General features: G+C 42.1%; 1 protein-coding gene across 1 annotated transcript in view; it reads right to left on the bottom strand.

The window, feature by feature from the left end:
- Positions 1-268: 268 nt before the first annotated feature.
- Positions 269-15071, bottom strand: part of LOC138666668 (zinc finger protein 271-like) — a 77290-nt gene continuing 62487 nt past the window's right edge. Inside the window, exon 14 of the mRNA XM_069754857.1 lies at positions 269-1763. Within this exon, the coding sequence (XP_069610958.1) occupies positions 526-1763 (1238 nt within the window). The 3' untranslated portion in view covers positions 269-525. The remainder of the gene's footprint in view (positions 1764-15071) is intronic.

Below are 15071 nucleotides of genomic sequence, written 5' to 3'. Positions count from 1 at the left end.
GGTTGGGCACATGGAGAAGTGAGCCACTAGGGTTAGGGACTATCCAAATTGAATTAATCTGGGCTGGATGACTCACTTTTTTACATATATAGCAGTAGTGGAATTATTGTATTCATTTATCGCAATGTGCTAACGCACAATGTATGTATGTATGTAATAGGTCACCCTATTAATTAAAGTAGTTTGGAGTTTTGGATGGCAACTTTCCTGATCATGTATACTAGCATCTCTCCATGGCCAATGTCAACTCAAGCAATAAAGAGCCGCATCAGACAAACCATTTAATCTGCAGTTATACAGTTTACAGGATGTAAATATTATATATTTTATATACAGGGTTCAAACATACAGTAGGTGTATTAGATTGATACTAATTGCTTTTCAATAACAAATAACTGGTAATTGAGTACATTTTCTAATCTAATTTTCTAAATAGTTTTCCCTTTGTCTTTTAGACGTGTGATTTTACAGTGAATTGCATTTTTATAGTACAGTAAATGTTGTCAATAAAATAATAAAAAAACATTACTTCCCTTTGTGAGTTCTTTGATGTCTAACAAGATTTGTTTTCTCTGTAAAACATTTCCCACATTCTGAGCATGAAAATGGCTTCTCCCCTCTGTGAATTTTCTGGTGTCTAACAAGATCAGATTTACCATTAAAACATTTCCCACATTCTGAACATGAATATGGTTTCTCCTTTGTGTGAGTTCTCTGATGTATGACAAGGTGTGATTTCTCAAAAAAAAATTTCCCACATTCTGAACATAAAAATGGCTTCTCCCCTGTGTGAATTCTCTGGTGTTTAACAAGTGTGGATTTCTCACTATAACATTTCCCACATTCTGAACAAGAAAATGGCTTCTCCCCTGTATGAATTCTCTGATGTGTAACAAGATTTGATTTCTGATTAAAACATTTCCCACATTCTGAACATGAAAATGGCTTCTCCCCTTTGTGACTTCTCTGATGAGTAATAAGATAGTATTTCTCTGTAAAACATTTCCCACATTCTGAACATGAAAATGGCTTCAACCCTCTGTGAATTTTTTGATGTCTAACAAGATCAGATTTGCCATTAAAACATTTCCCACATTCTGAACATGAATATGGTTTCTCCTCTGTGTGAATTCTCTGGTGTATAACAAGATGTGATTTCTCTACAAAACATTTCCCACATTCTGAACATAAAAATGGCTTCTCCCCTGTGTGAATTCTCTGGTGTATAACAAGTTTGGATTTCTCCCTATAAGATTTCCCACATTCTGAACAAGGAAATGGCTTTTCCCCTGTGTGAATTCTCTGATGTATAGCAAGATTTGATTTCTTATTAAAAGTTTTCTCACATTCTGAACATGAAAATGGCTTCTCCCCTGTGTGAATTCTATTATGTGCACCAAGATGTGATTTCTGATTAAAACATTTCCCACATTCTGAACATGAAAATGGTTTCTCCCCTGTGTGACTTCTCTGATGTGTAATAAGATTGTATTTCTCTGTAAAACATTTCCCACATTCTGAGCATGAATATGGCTTTTCCCCTGTAAGAGCCATTTCATACTCAGTCCTTTCACTTTCAATTTGCACATTGGTCTTTGATGAAAGGATCTGTTGAAAAGGATTGGATGACATATTTTTTCTAAGGGCTTGAGGTGTAATTGAAACAATGCCATATTCTTCACTTGGATTTGGTGTGACTCCGTGATCATCTGGTGCAAAATCAGAAAATATCAGATATTCCTCTGAGTTCCTGGTACATTCATCTGCCAAGAATAAAACAGACTTAATTATATTTCAATTAAACTGCTTTGGAATGACATTAATATTTATATTCTTATTTTATAACATTTTCATACAAAGCTGTAAGATAACTCAATTATCAACTAAGACAATAGACCACAAATTAGAGCCCAATAGATTATGGTATTTAGTTACTCTTACTGGTATTAAGGTTCTCTCATGAAGTTGCCTTCTCCATAGATTCATATTTCTCTGTCCCTAATCATTTCAAGTTACGTGTTTAGTAGAGACTCAAATGGGCCTGTAAGTTGCTGCTATCAGGAGTCCATTTCATGCCCTCTGTGATAACTACAGTACATGCAGTCTGGCACAGAGCAAGGCAGATGGAAGGAGGTATGAGAAGCCATTGATTTGGAATTAGTGTAAAGCGGTCTTCTCTTTTGTTTTAATGGAACTAAAAGCCACCAATAATAATAATATCCAGAATAAAATTTAAATAATACATTTTATTATTACAATAACACCAAACAGATGTATCAAAATATAAATATAAAAATTAATGGGCGCATAGTAACTAACTGCCATCCCACTCTTTCCCTCCACAACCCCGCTCTCCACTCGCCGTCCCGCTCTCTCCCATCCACCATCCCGCTGTCTCCTTCCACAGCCCATCTCCACTGGCCGTCCCGCTCTCTCCCCCCGAAGCCCAGCGCTCTACCCGCCGTCCTGAATTCTCCCTCAGAAGCCACACTCGCCATTCACTGTTACGCTGTCTTCCTCCACAGCCAGTCTCCACTGGACGTCCCGCTCTCTCCCTCAGCAGCCCAGCTCTCCACCGCCATCACGCTCTCTCCTTCTGCAGCCCCGCACTCTATGCACCGGGGGAGTCCCAGCAGTGGGGAGTCCAGCGATGACCCGCTGGTGGTACTGCTCAAGGGCCTGTTACCACCAGCGGGTGCCATATTGGAATACCCATCACTTGGGTATTCCAATATGGTGGTCGGCGTAGTTCCAGTGCAGCTCAGTGGATTTCGGGATTCGAGGACGTCCAGAAGGAAGTGGATGACAGATAATTTAAGGTAATTATATAAATAGATACAATATTATGTTACATAAAGTGCAAGTGCCCGTGTAAATTGGTATATAAAATAACATAAGCAAATATGGATACAGGTGCTATCAAAATACAATAATACTAGTGATGAGCGAATATACTCGTTACTCGCTCGAGTGTCCTCCGAGTATTTTATAGTGCTTGGAGATTTAGTTTTCATCGCCGCAGCTGAATGACTTACATCTGTTAGCCAGCATAAGTACATGTAGGGGTTGCCTGGTTGCTAGGGAATCCCCACATGTAATCAAGCTGGCTATTAGCTGTAAATCATTCAGCTGAGGTGAGCAAAACTAAATCTCCGAGCACTAAAAAACACTCGGAGGTCACCCGAGCGTGCTCGGGAAATCTCGAGTAACGAGTATATTCGCTCATCACTAAATAATACTACTCAATCCATAAAGAAAACATGCATACCATGTAATATCAATAATTTAATATTAGCAAAAAAAGTCATAAACTGTGACAAGACTTGGTACCAGGAATACCCCACAGAGAGCAGATAAACTCACATAAAATGGCAAAACATAAATAAACCTGCACTATATAAATAATGGTTATAGTTACCTAGCAAAAGCCACAAGCCATGGATTGAGTAGTATTATTGTATTTTGATAGCACCTGTATGCATATTTGCTTGTTATGTTATATACAAATTTACATGGGCACTTGCACTTTATGTAACCTAATATTGTACCCCTCTATATATATATTATATGCTATACAAATTAAACCATACCCACCCCTTTTTCTCTTTTGTTCCCCCCCCATTAGCTTTTTTATTTATATTTTGATACACCTGTTTGGTGTTTTTATATTTATTGTAATAATAAAGAATATTAATTTACGGTAAATATTATTCTCTAAAAGTGTCATTATTGGTGGCTTGTATGCATATTTTTTTATTTTTTTGGAGTATATATGATCGAATTCAATTTTTGGTGTTTATTTTAATGGAACTAAGGAAAAGATCTAAGAAAGGGAAAAAAGGTCTTTACACGCTTTCTACATGATGGCAGCCAACAGAAACATTACATCCCATCGCAAACATATAAATATGAGAGCACTGGGGAATCGGAGAAAGAATTTGTAGCAGTGTCCTATGTCAGTGATGGTTGCCAGTCACAGTTTCTTTCATAGATTATCTAATTTAAGGGCTATAAACACCCTTGAACACAAAGATTAGTAAAAGCATATGTGATTAAGCTTCTGAAGTTAGTAAATTTGCAGTTATCGGTTTCTTTGCATTGAATTGTCCTTCTCATCAGAAACCCTCATACCATTTTTTCACCTATTTTATGAAAGCATAAAAACTGCAGAAATTCCTGATCGTGGGCACGTACCATCATTCTCCACTTTCCATGGTTGTTAGAATCGATAGGGAATAACTTTCAAACTGAAGAAAACTCTTTTAAGGAGTAAGTGCACCACTGTAAATTATTTTCATGTATGCAGAAGTAACCCCCCTCAACATTTCAAAATGAGAATGTAGCCATAGGCTTCAATCAGATATCCATTTTTGGGGTTTACTGTTAAATATTAATTGAATTATTCTTATTCTCAATTCTGTACTGAGCACATCGCATCTCGCTGACATTACATAAAGCTATTACTGTGTATGTAGCTCAGAGTATAAGTCAACACCATATAGAGAAAATATGTGGTCTGTGGGACGCATTTATAATCACAGCTCTTAAGAGGAGGAGGGGCTGCTCTCACGTGGGGGTCACCTCCTGCCTGCTTCTCCATCTTTCTCCACGGACTTCAGACAACTTACAGAAGGAATGAACAACTAGTAGCCATGATGACTTCAACTCCATGACACACAGATGATTTTTACCATCTCAGGAAAGATGAGGAACAAATGGACAATCTGTTCGTAACTATTTTATCTATTTTATGTTTTGCTGCAATGTGGTTTTTCTGTGGACAATCCAATAAACCACTACAATTTTTATGAAAATATCATGACATTTTTTCTTTAAGAGTAACACACCTGGTAAAGAGTCCAGATTAAATAAATGTACAAAATAAGCATATTTAACATTTACACAATTTTTTTTATTTTTCTCAATGTTTTTGATCAAATTTTGGTCCGAGTAGCAGTTTTCACAATCTGTTTTTTTTATGAGAAAAGAAAAATGGATGAGGTTTGTTAAAGACTCTCATATCAAAACTCTAAAAATAAAAATGAAGAATGGACAGAGGACACATGGATGGCATCTGAGAACTATTAGTTTTTTCACAGACCCATTCACTTGATTGACCTAGAAATCGAATAAAAAATGGACAGGACTTCTTTTTTTTTGGGGTGGACAACCTTAGCCTGTGTTTACGTTTGTGCTTGGGAGTTTTGTCTTAGGAACCAATTATTATTATTATTTATTATTATAGCACCATTTATTCCATGGCGCTTTACATGTGAGGAGGGGTATACATAATAAAAACAAGTACAGTAATCTTAAACAAAACAAGTCACACTGGCACAGGAGGAGAGAGGACAATTCCCACGAGGGCTGACAATCTACAAGGGAGGGTGAGGATACAGTATGCGAGGGCAGAGATGGTTGTGTAGTGGATTGGTGGATCGTTGGTTACTGCAGGTTGTAGGCTTGTCGGAAGAGGTAGGTCTTCAGGTTCTTTTTGAAGGTTTCCATGGTAGGCATGAGTCTGATATGTTGTGGTAGAGAGTTCCAGAGTAGGGGTGATGTGTGGGAGAATTCTTGTATGCGATTGTGGGAAGATGAGATAAGAGGGGAGTAGAGAAAGAGATCTTGTGAGAATCGGAGGTTGCGTGCAGGTAAGTACCAGGAGACGTGGTCACAGATGTATGGAGGACACAAGTTGTGGATGTCTTTGTATGCCATGGTTAGGGTTTTGAACTGGAATCTTTGGGTAATGGGAGTCAGTGCAGGGACTGACAAAAAGGAGAGGCCGGGGAATAGCGGGGGGACAGGTGGATTTTAGGGGGACAGCAGAGTTTAGAATAGATTGGAGGGGTGCGAGAGTGTTAGAGGGGAGGCCACAGAGCAGGCAGTTGCAGTAGTCAAGGCGGGAGATAATGAGGGCATGGACTAGGGTTTTTGCAGATTCTTGATTGAGGAAAGTACAGATCCGGGAAATGTTTTTGAGTTGAAGTTGGCAGGAAATGGAAAGGGCTTGGATATGTGGTTTGAAGGAGAGATCAGTGTCAAGGATTAACAAAAAAAAGCAATGACCACCAATCCAGAATTCTGATATTCTGAAACTATGGATGGAAGGCTGTTGAGTGTCATCATAAAGAAAGGTGGTTATTTTGGTCACAAATTTTTGGGGGTTTTGTTTTCTTTTTTTTGTTCAAATAAATTTTTATTAAGAATAACAAGACAATTAGCATGTTACATTCACATTTTCAATACAGAGTATTTCCCCCCCCCTCCCCCTTCAAACAACCCCCTTCAATCCCAAGGCCCCCCACCCCCACCCCACAAAGCAGCTCATCTTGTTAATTACTTCCATCATTAAGACAATAGAGTATCTAATCCCTCAACCAATCGTATAAGCCACATTTTACATTACTATCCCATAGCTATCCATGAAGACCACATTTTATTGAACGTTTCAATTTTCCCTCTCTTCTTATAAATCCCCTTTTCCAGTGTCAGGCCCTGCTTCACATACTGGAGGAATTCTCCTCTTGACGGCGGCTCTTCCCTAATCCAATTTCGAGCTATCACCTTCCTAGCCATGTATAGCAATCTGGCTATAGCTATCTTTAGGTGTTTATCCACTGCAATCTCATCCACGCATCCCAACAAACACAACTGGATCCCTTGGCACCGTGCACCCATACGCACCTTCCATACGACTCAAAACTACCACCCAGAAGGCAGCCAACCTCTGACATGTCCACATCATATGGAAAATATCTGCATCCGTAGACCTACACCTCGGACATTCAGAGTCATTACGCAATCCTGCCTTATATAGCACCATTGGAGACTTATAAACTCTGTGTATCACATAAAGCTGTGACAGCCTATACGGTTCACTCAGCGACAGTCTTGGGACCCATTCCAACACCGACTCCCAAGTCTCATTATCCATTGGACCCAGATCCCTTTCCCATTTAGCTCTTGCCATTATTGGAAACCCCAATAGGTAAGTGTGCAACAGATCCCTATACAGCGTGGATATGACTCCTCCAGTCGTCCCATCATTACACACATACTCCAGTACTATATCCCTTTGAATCCTAATACCTCCGTTCCTACTCTGAGCTCCAAAGGCATGCCTCATCTGCAAATACTAATACTCCCCTGCAGTCCCGATACCAAATTCCGCCTGCAATTGGGAAAATGATTTCAGTTCACCTTGCTCAATTATTTGGTATACATACTGAATCCCTTTGCCCAACCACTCTATCAGTACCCCCAATGCCTCAAATTCTTTCAGATTGTTATTATGCCATAGCGGCGAGTATCTAGTCAAGTCCGTGATCCCACGTATGTGCCTCAATCTACTCCACAGCTTGCGTATCAACAGCACAGTCGGATGTAACTTCCCCAGACTCTCCAAGGATCCATCCTCCAAACATTGCACCACTGGCCTTCTTTTTGTCACCACCTCCATCAACCGCTGTACCGCCCCAGATGACCCTTCATGCGCCCATCCCCTTAGATGCTGACTCTGGGCTGCAAGAAAGTACAATTCCGGGTTAGGCAATGCCAGACCCCCATCATCCTTGAGTCGCTGAAGTGTCTCCAGTTTGATACGCGGATGCTGCCTCCCCCATATCAAATTCCTAAACAGAGAGTTGATTTGTCTAAATTTCCCGCGTGGTATCCAAACCGGTGCATTGTGGAGAATATATAGTAATTTCAGCATCAGAATCATTTTGATAAGATTCACCCTACCTACCACAGATAAATGCAGCTTAAGCCAAGCATCCGCCTTTGCCTTGAGGACACCCAAGATTGGAGTCAGATTCTCATGTATATACTCAGTGACCGGCATAGATACCCATATTCCAAGGTATTTAAATTTACTCGTCACCTCCAGTCGTCCATCCTCCAATGGTTCCCCACCCTCATCGTCCACCTTAAACAAGATAGACTTACTCCAATTTATCCTAAGCCCCGACACTGATCCAAATCGTTCAATAATCCCAATGGCTCCCTCCAAGGATGCAACTGGATCAGCCAGAAACAATAAAATGTCATCCGCATACAACGCCACCCTTTCTTCAATCACCCCATATTTAAACCCCGTCATCTCATCAGACCGTCGAAGCGTAGCGGCCAGCGGTTCCACAGCCAGAGCAAACAAAAGGGGGGAGAGCGGACACCCCTGTCTCGTCCCTCGAGCCAATTGTATGGTCCGTGACAACTCCCCGTTTACCCTACCCTGGCCATCGGCATCGAGTACATTAGTTGAATCCAGGATATGAACTGCGGTCCAAACCCCATTTTTCGCAACACCTGCCAGAGATACCCCCACTCCACACTATCGAACGCCTTGTGAGCGTCTAAAGATGCAATAACTCTCTGGCCACAGTTATCGGGGGTTTTGTTTTCGCATGTCAGAAATGTTTATTTCTATATTTTGTGCAGTTATATTGGTTCACCTGGTGAAAATAAACAAGTGAGATGGGAGTATATTTGGTTTTTATTAAGTTGCCTAATAATTCTGCACAGTAATAGTTGCCTGCAGAAACAGATATCCTCCTAAGATAGTCAAATCTAAAAAAAAACACTCCAACTTCCAAAAATATTAAGCTTTGATATTTATGAGTCTTTTGGGTTGATTGAGAACATAGTTGTTGATCAATAATAAAAATAATTCTCTAAAATACAACTTGCCTAATAATTCTGCACACAGTGTAGTTACACTTCCCGATACCGGAAGTGACATGTGCGATTCACCAGTGCGTTCCACAATGAAGCGCACCAGAAATGATGGCACATTCACAGGCATCGGAAGTGACACATGCGGCTCACCAGTGCACCTAATATGGAGGCGCACAGAGAATGACGTACGCATGCTCACAACACGAGGAATGTTCGGCGGTCTATTTAAACAGCATACCTCTGATGAGACGGTAAGCTGATCCATCCCCCACATTTATAATGGGTCTTTAACTCCAACGTACCCACTCTATAGCATCTTATCCTTCTTCCCCTGATGAGTTTGTAAAAACGAAACACGTTTGGAAGTAAACTTTTGGGGTTATGACAGCAAGGGTCCTATTCGATTTCTTTATTGGGGTAATGTATGGATGAGATTAGTGCCCCCCGCTTTGGATGTCTCTCTTATATGGCCCTTTGAAGTTTGGATGAACAAAAGAAAGTAAGGTGAAATCTTTCCTATATTTATGACACGATCTGAGCTAGATAAAATAAAGGAAAGTAAGGTGAGAACTTTCCTATTGACATGAATGACATTTGATTAAAGCTCCGATCGTCATAGTTTGACAAAAGATTGTCTCCCTTTTTACAAGGCTGTGTGCACATGTTGCGGTTTTTTCGCGGTTTTTCCCAATAAAATCGCTATAAAACCGCAAAAAAAATGCATACAATAAGCATCCCATCATTTAGAATGAATTCTGCATGTTTTGTGCACATGATGCATTTTTTTCCGTGAAAAAAACGCATTGCGGTAAAAACCGCAGCATGTTCATTAATTTTGCGGTTTTCTTGCGGATTTCCCACTAAAAAATGCATTGGGAAATGTATGGAAAAAAACGCAGCATAATCGCGGCAAAACCGCGGCAAAAAACGCATGCGGTTTTCTTGCGGATTTCTTGCAGAAAATGTCCGGTTTTTCTCAGGAATTTTCTGCGAGAAATCCTGAACGTGTGCACATAACCTAATTGTACAGTATTTTTCTCATAAATAGAGATGGCAGTGTTAATGAGAAATTGTTTCTACTTTGGTCTCTTATGGGATTCAAAGCTGCTAATATGGTCAGCAATACAGGTTGACATTTGCATTATATGTTTGTTTGTTGTCTTTGTGCCCAGGCTTGGGCTCTTTTTAAGAATTATGTGATAACAATTATTGTAATTTTAAACTAATCACACCCTGCTTTAATATCAGTGTCAAGGATTACCCCGAGGCAGCGAGCTTGTGGGACTGGGGAGAGTGAGTAGCCATATACTTTAATGGATAGGTCCATTGGGTGGGGTCGAGTGAGATGGGGGAAAGATGATGAATTCTGTTTTATCCATATTAGGTTTTAGAAATCTAGTGGAGAAGAAGGATGAAATAGCAGACAGACATTGTGTGATTCTGGTTAGCAGTAGGTGATATCTGATTCAGATGTAGATCTGTGTGTCATAAGCATAGAGGTAATACTGAAAGCCGTGAGATTCTATGAGCTGTCCCAGGCCAAAGGTGTAAATGGAGAAGAGCAAGGGCCCTAGGACTGAACCTTGCAGGACTCCGACAGATAGGGGTGAGGTGAGGAGGTGGTGTGTGAGTGGGAGACGCTGAATGTCTGGTCTGTTAGGTATGACGAGATACAAGATAGGGCCAAGTCAGTGATGCCAAGAGATGAGAGATTCTGTAGTAATAGGGAATGGTCCACTGTGTCAAAGGCAGAGGACAGGTCCAGGAGGAGGAGGACAGAGTAGTGTCTCTTGGCTTTGGAGGTTTTAAGGCCATTGGTGACCTTATTTAGGGCAGTTTCAGTTGAGTGATACGGCCGGAAGCCGGATTGTAAGTAATCTAAGAGTGAGGAAGAAGAGAGGTGGAGGGACAGTTCAAGATGGACGTGTTGTTCCAGTAGTTTCGAGGCATAGGGGAGAAGTAATATGGGGCAATAGCTAGATACATATGATGGGTCAAGAGAGGGCTTTTTGAGGATAGGTGTGATTAAGGCATGTTTAACCCCTTCATGATCCAGCCTATTTTGACCTTAAAGACCTTGCCGTTTTTTGCAATTCTGACCAGTGTCCCTTTATGAGGTAATAACTCAGGAACGCTTCAACGGATCCTAGCGGTACTGAGATTGTTTTTTCGTGACATATTGGGCTTCATGTTAGTCATAAATTTAGGTCAATAAATTCTGCGTTTATTTGTGATAAAAACGGAAATTTGGCGAACATTTTGAAAATTTCGCAATTTTCACATTTTGAATTTTTATTCTGTTAAACTAGAGAGTTATGTGACACAAAATAGTTCATAAATAACATTTCCCACATGTATACTTTACATCAGCACAATTTTGGAAACAAAATTTTTTTTTGCTAGGAAGTTATAAGGGTTAAAATTTGACCAGCGATTTCTCATTTTTACAACGAAATTTACAAAACCATTTTTTTTAGGGACCACCTCACATTTGAAGTCAGTTTGAGGGGTCTATATGGCTGAAAATACCCAAAAGTGACACCATTCTAAAAACTGCACCCCTCAAGGTACTCAAAACCACATTCAAGAAGTTTATTAACCCTTCAGGTGCTTCACAGCAGCAGAAGCAACATGGAAGGAAAAAATGAACATTTAACTTTTTAGTCGCAAAATGGTAACAGGAGAAACTGAACCACAAAAGTTGTTGTCCAATTTGTCCTGAGTACGCTGATACCTCATATGTGGGGGTAAACCACTGTTTGGGCGCACGGCAGGGCTTGGAAGGGAAGGAGCGCCATTTGACTTTTTGAATGAAAAATTGGCTCCACTCTTTAGCGGACACCATGTCACGTTTGGAGAGCCCCCGTGTGCCTAAAAATTGGAGCTCCCCCACAAGTGACCCCATTTTGGAAACTAGACGCCCCAAGGAACTTATCTAGATGCATAGTGAGCACTTTGAACCCCCAGGTGCTTCACAAATTGATCCGTAAAAATGAAAAAGTACTTTTTTTTCACAAAAAAAATTCTTTTAGCCTCAATTTTTTCATTTTCACATGGGCAACAGGATAAAATGGATCCTAAAATTTGTTGGGCAATTTCTCCTGAGTACACCAATACCTCACATGTGGGGGTAAACCACTGTTTGGGCACATGGTAAGGCTCGGAAGGGAAGGAGCGCCATTTGACTTTTTGAATGAAAAATTATCTCCATCGTTAGCGGACACCATGTCGCGTTTGGAGAGACCCTGTGTGCCTAAACATTGGAGCTTCCCCACAAGTGACCCCATTTTGGAAACTAGACCCCCCAAGGAACTTATCTAGATGCATATTGAGCACTTTAAACCCCCAGGTGCTTCACAGAAGTTTATAACGCAGAGCCATGAAAATAAAAAATAATTTTTCTTTCCTCAAAAATGATTTTTTAGCCTGGAATTTCCTATTTTGCCAAGGGTAATAGGAGAAATTGGACCCCAAATGTTGTTGTCCAGTTAGTCCTGAGTACGCCGATACCTCATATGTGGGGGTAAACCACTGTTTGGGCGCACGGCAGGGCTCGGAAGGGAAGGCACACCATTTGGCTTTTTAAATGGAAAATTAGCTCCAATCATTAGCGGACACCATGTCACGTTTGGAGAGCCCCTGTGTGCCTAAACATTGGAGATCCCCCACAAATGACCCAATTTTGGAAACTAGACCCCCAAAGGAACTAATCTAGATGTGTGGTGAGGACTTTGAACCCCCAAGTGCTTCACAGAAGTTTATAACGCAGAGCCATGAAAATAAAAAAAAAAAATTATTTTCTCAAAAATGATCTTTTAGCCTGCAATTTTTTATTTTCCCAAGGGTAACAGGAGAAATTTGACCCCAAAAGTTGTTGTCCAGTTTCTCCTGAGTACGCTGATACCCCATATGTGGGGGTAAACCACTGTTTGGGCACATGCCGGGGCTCGGAAGTGAAGTAGTGACGTTTTGAAATGCAGACTTTGATGGAATGCTCTGCGGGCGTCACGTTGTGTTTGCAGAGCCCCTGATGTGGCTAAACAGTAGAAACCCCCCACAAGTGACCCCATTTTGGAAACTAGACCCCGAAAGGAACTTATCTAGATGTGTGGTGAGCACTTTGAACCCCCAAGTGCTTCACAGAAGTTTATAATGCAGAGCCGTGAAAATAATAAATACGTTTTCTTTCCTCAAAAATAATTATTTAGCCCAGAATTTTTTAATTTTCCCAAAGGCTACAGGAGAAATTGGACCCCAAAAGTTGTTGTCCAGTTTCTCCTGAGTACGCTGATACCCCATGTGTGGAGGTAAACCACTGTTTGGGCACACGTCGGGGCTCAGAAGGGAAGTAGTGACTTTTGAAATGCAGAATTTGATGGAATGGTCTGCGGGCATCACGTTGCGTTTGCAGAGCCCCTGGTGTTCCTAAACAGTAGAAACCCCCCACAAGTGACCCCATTTTAGAAACTAGACCCCCCAAGGAACTTATCTAGATATGTGGTGAGCACTTTGAACCCCCAAGTGCTTCACAGACGTTTACAACGCAGAGCCGTGAAAACAAAAAATCATTTTTCTTTCCTCAAAAATGACGTTTTAGCAAGCATTTTTTTATTTTCACAAGGGTAACAGGATAAATTGGACCCCAGTAATTGTTGCGCAGTTTATCCTGAGTATGCTGGTACCCCATATGTGGGGGTAAACCACTGTTTGGGCACATGTCGGGGCTCGGAATTGAGGGAGCACCATTTGACTTTTTGAATATGAGATTGGCTGGAATCAATGGTGGCGCCATGTTGCGTTTGGAGACCCCTGATGTGCCTAAACAGTGGAAACCCCTCAATTCTACCTCCAGCACTAACCCCCCCACACCCCTAACCCTAATACCAACTGGAGCCATAACCCTAATCACAACCCTAACCACAACCCTAATTCCAACCCTAACCCTAAGGCTATGTGCCCACGTTGCGGATTCGTGTGAGATTTGTTAGCATCATTTTTGAAAAATCCGCGGGTAAAAGGCACTGCGTTTTACCTGCGGATTTCCAGTGTTTTTTGTGCGGATTTCACCTGCGGATTCCTATTGAGGAACAGGTGTAAAACGCTGCGGAATCCGCACAAAGAATTGACATGCTGCGGAAAATACAACGCAGCGTTTCCGCGCGGTATTTTCCGCACCATGGGCACAGTGGATTTGGTTTTCCATAGGTTTACATGGTACTGTAAACCTGATGGAACACTGCTGCGAATCCGCAACGGCCAATCCGCTGCAGATCCGCAGCCAAATCCGCACCGTGTGCACATGGCCTAATTCTAAAGGTATGTGCACACGCTGCGGATCAGCAGCAGTTTCCCATGAGTTTACAGTCCAATGCAAACCTATGGGAAACAAAAATTGCTGTACACATGCTGCGGAAAAACTGCATGGAAACGCAGCGGTTTACATTCCGCAGCATGTCACTTCTTTGTGCGGATTCCGCAGCGGTTTTACAACTGCTCAAATAGACAATCGCAGTTGTAAAACCGCAGTGAAATGCGCAGAAAAAACGCGGTAAATCCGCCATAAATCCGCAGCGGTTTAGCACTGCGGATTTATCAAATCCGCAGAGGACCAGAATACGTGTGCACATACCGAAACCCTAACCCTAGCCCTAACCCTACCCCTAGCCCTACCCCTAACCCTAGCCCTACCCCTAACACTACCCCTAACCCTATTCTAACATTAGTGGAAAAAAAAAATTCTTTATTTTTTATTGTCCCTACCTATGGGGGTGACAAAGGGAGGGGGTCATTTATTATTTTTTTATTTTGATCACTGAGATATAATCTATCTCAGTGATCAAAATGCACTTTGGAACGAATCTGCCGGCCGGCAGATTCGGCGGGCGCACTGCGCATGCGCCCGCCATTTTGGAAGATGGCGGCGCCCAGGGAGAAGACGGACGGACCCCGGCAGGATCGGTAAGTATGATGGGGTGGGGGGGAAGCACGGGGGGGGAATCGGAGCATGGGGGGGTGGATCGGAGCGTGGGAGGGGTGGAACGGAGCACGGGGAGGGGGGGGGGTGGAACGGAGCACGGGGGGGTGGAACGGAGCACGGGGGGGTGGATCGGAGTGCAGGGGGGGTGATTGGAGCACGGGGGGAGCGGAGCACAGGACGGAGGGGAGCCGGAGCAGTGTACCGGACAGATCGGAGGGCTGGGGGGGCGATCGGTGGGGTGGGGTGGGGGCACATTAGTGTTTCCAGCCATGGCCGATGATATTGCAGCATCGGCCATGGCTGGATTGTAATATTTCACCAGTTATAACTGGTGAAATATTACAAATCGCTCTGATTGGCAGTTTCACTTTCAACAGCCAATCAGAGCGATCGTAGCCACGGGGGGGGGGGGGGG

This window comes from Ranitomeya imitator, chromosome 2, assembly GCF_032444005.1.
Source record: "Ranitomeya imitator isolate aRanImi1 chromosome 2, aRanImi1.pri, whole genome shotgun sequence".
In the NCBI taxonomy this organism is placed as follows: domain Eukaryota; kingdom Metazoa; phylum Chordata; class Amphibia; order Anura; family Dendrobatidae; genus Ranitomeya; species Ranitomeya imitator.
Note: the sequence above shows the minus strand (reverse complement) of the source record. Positions and strands in the feature narration are given on the sequence as shown.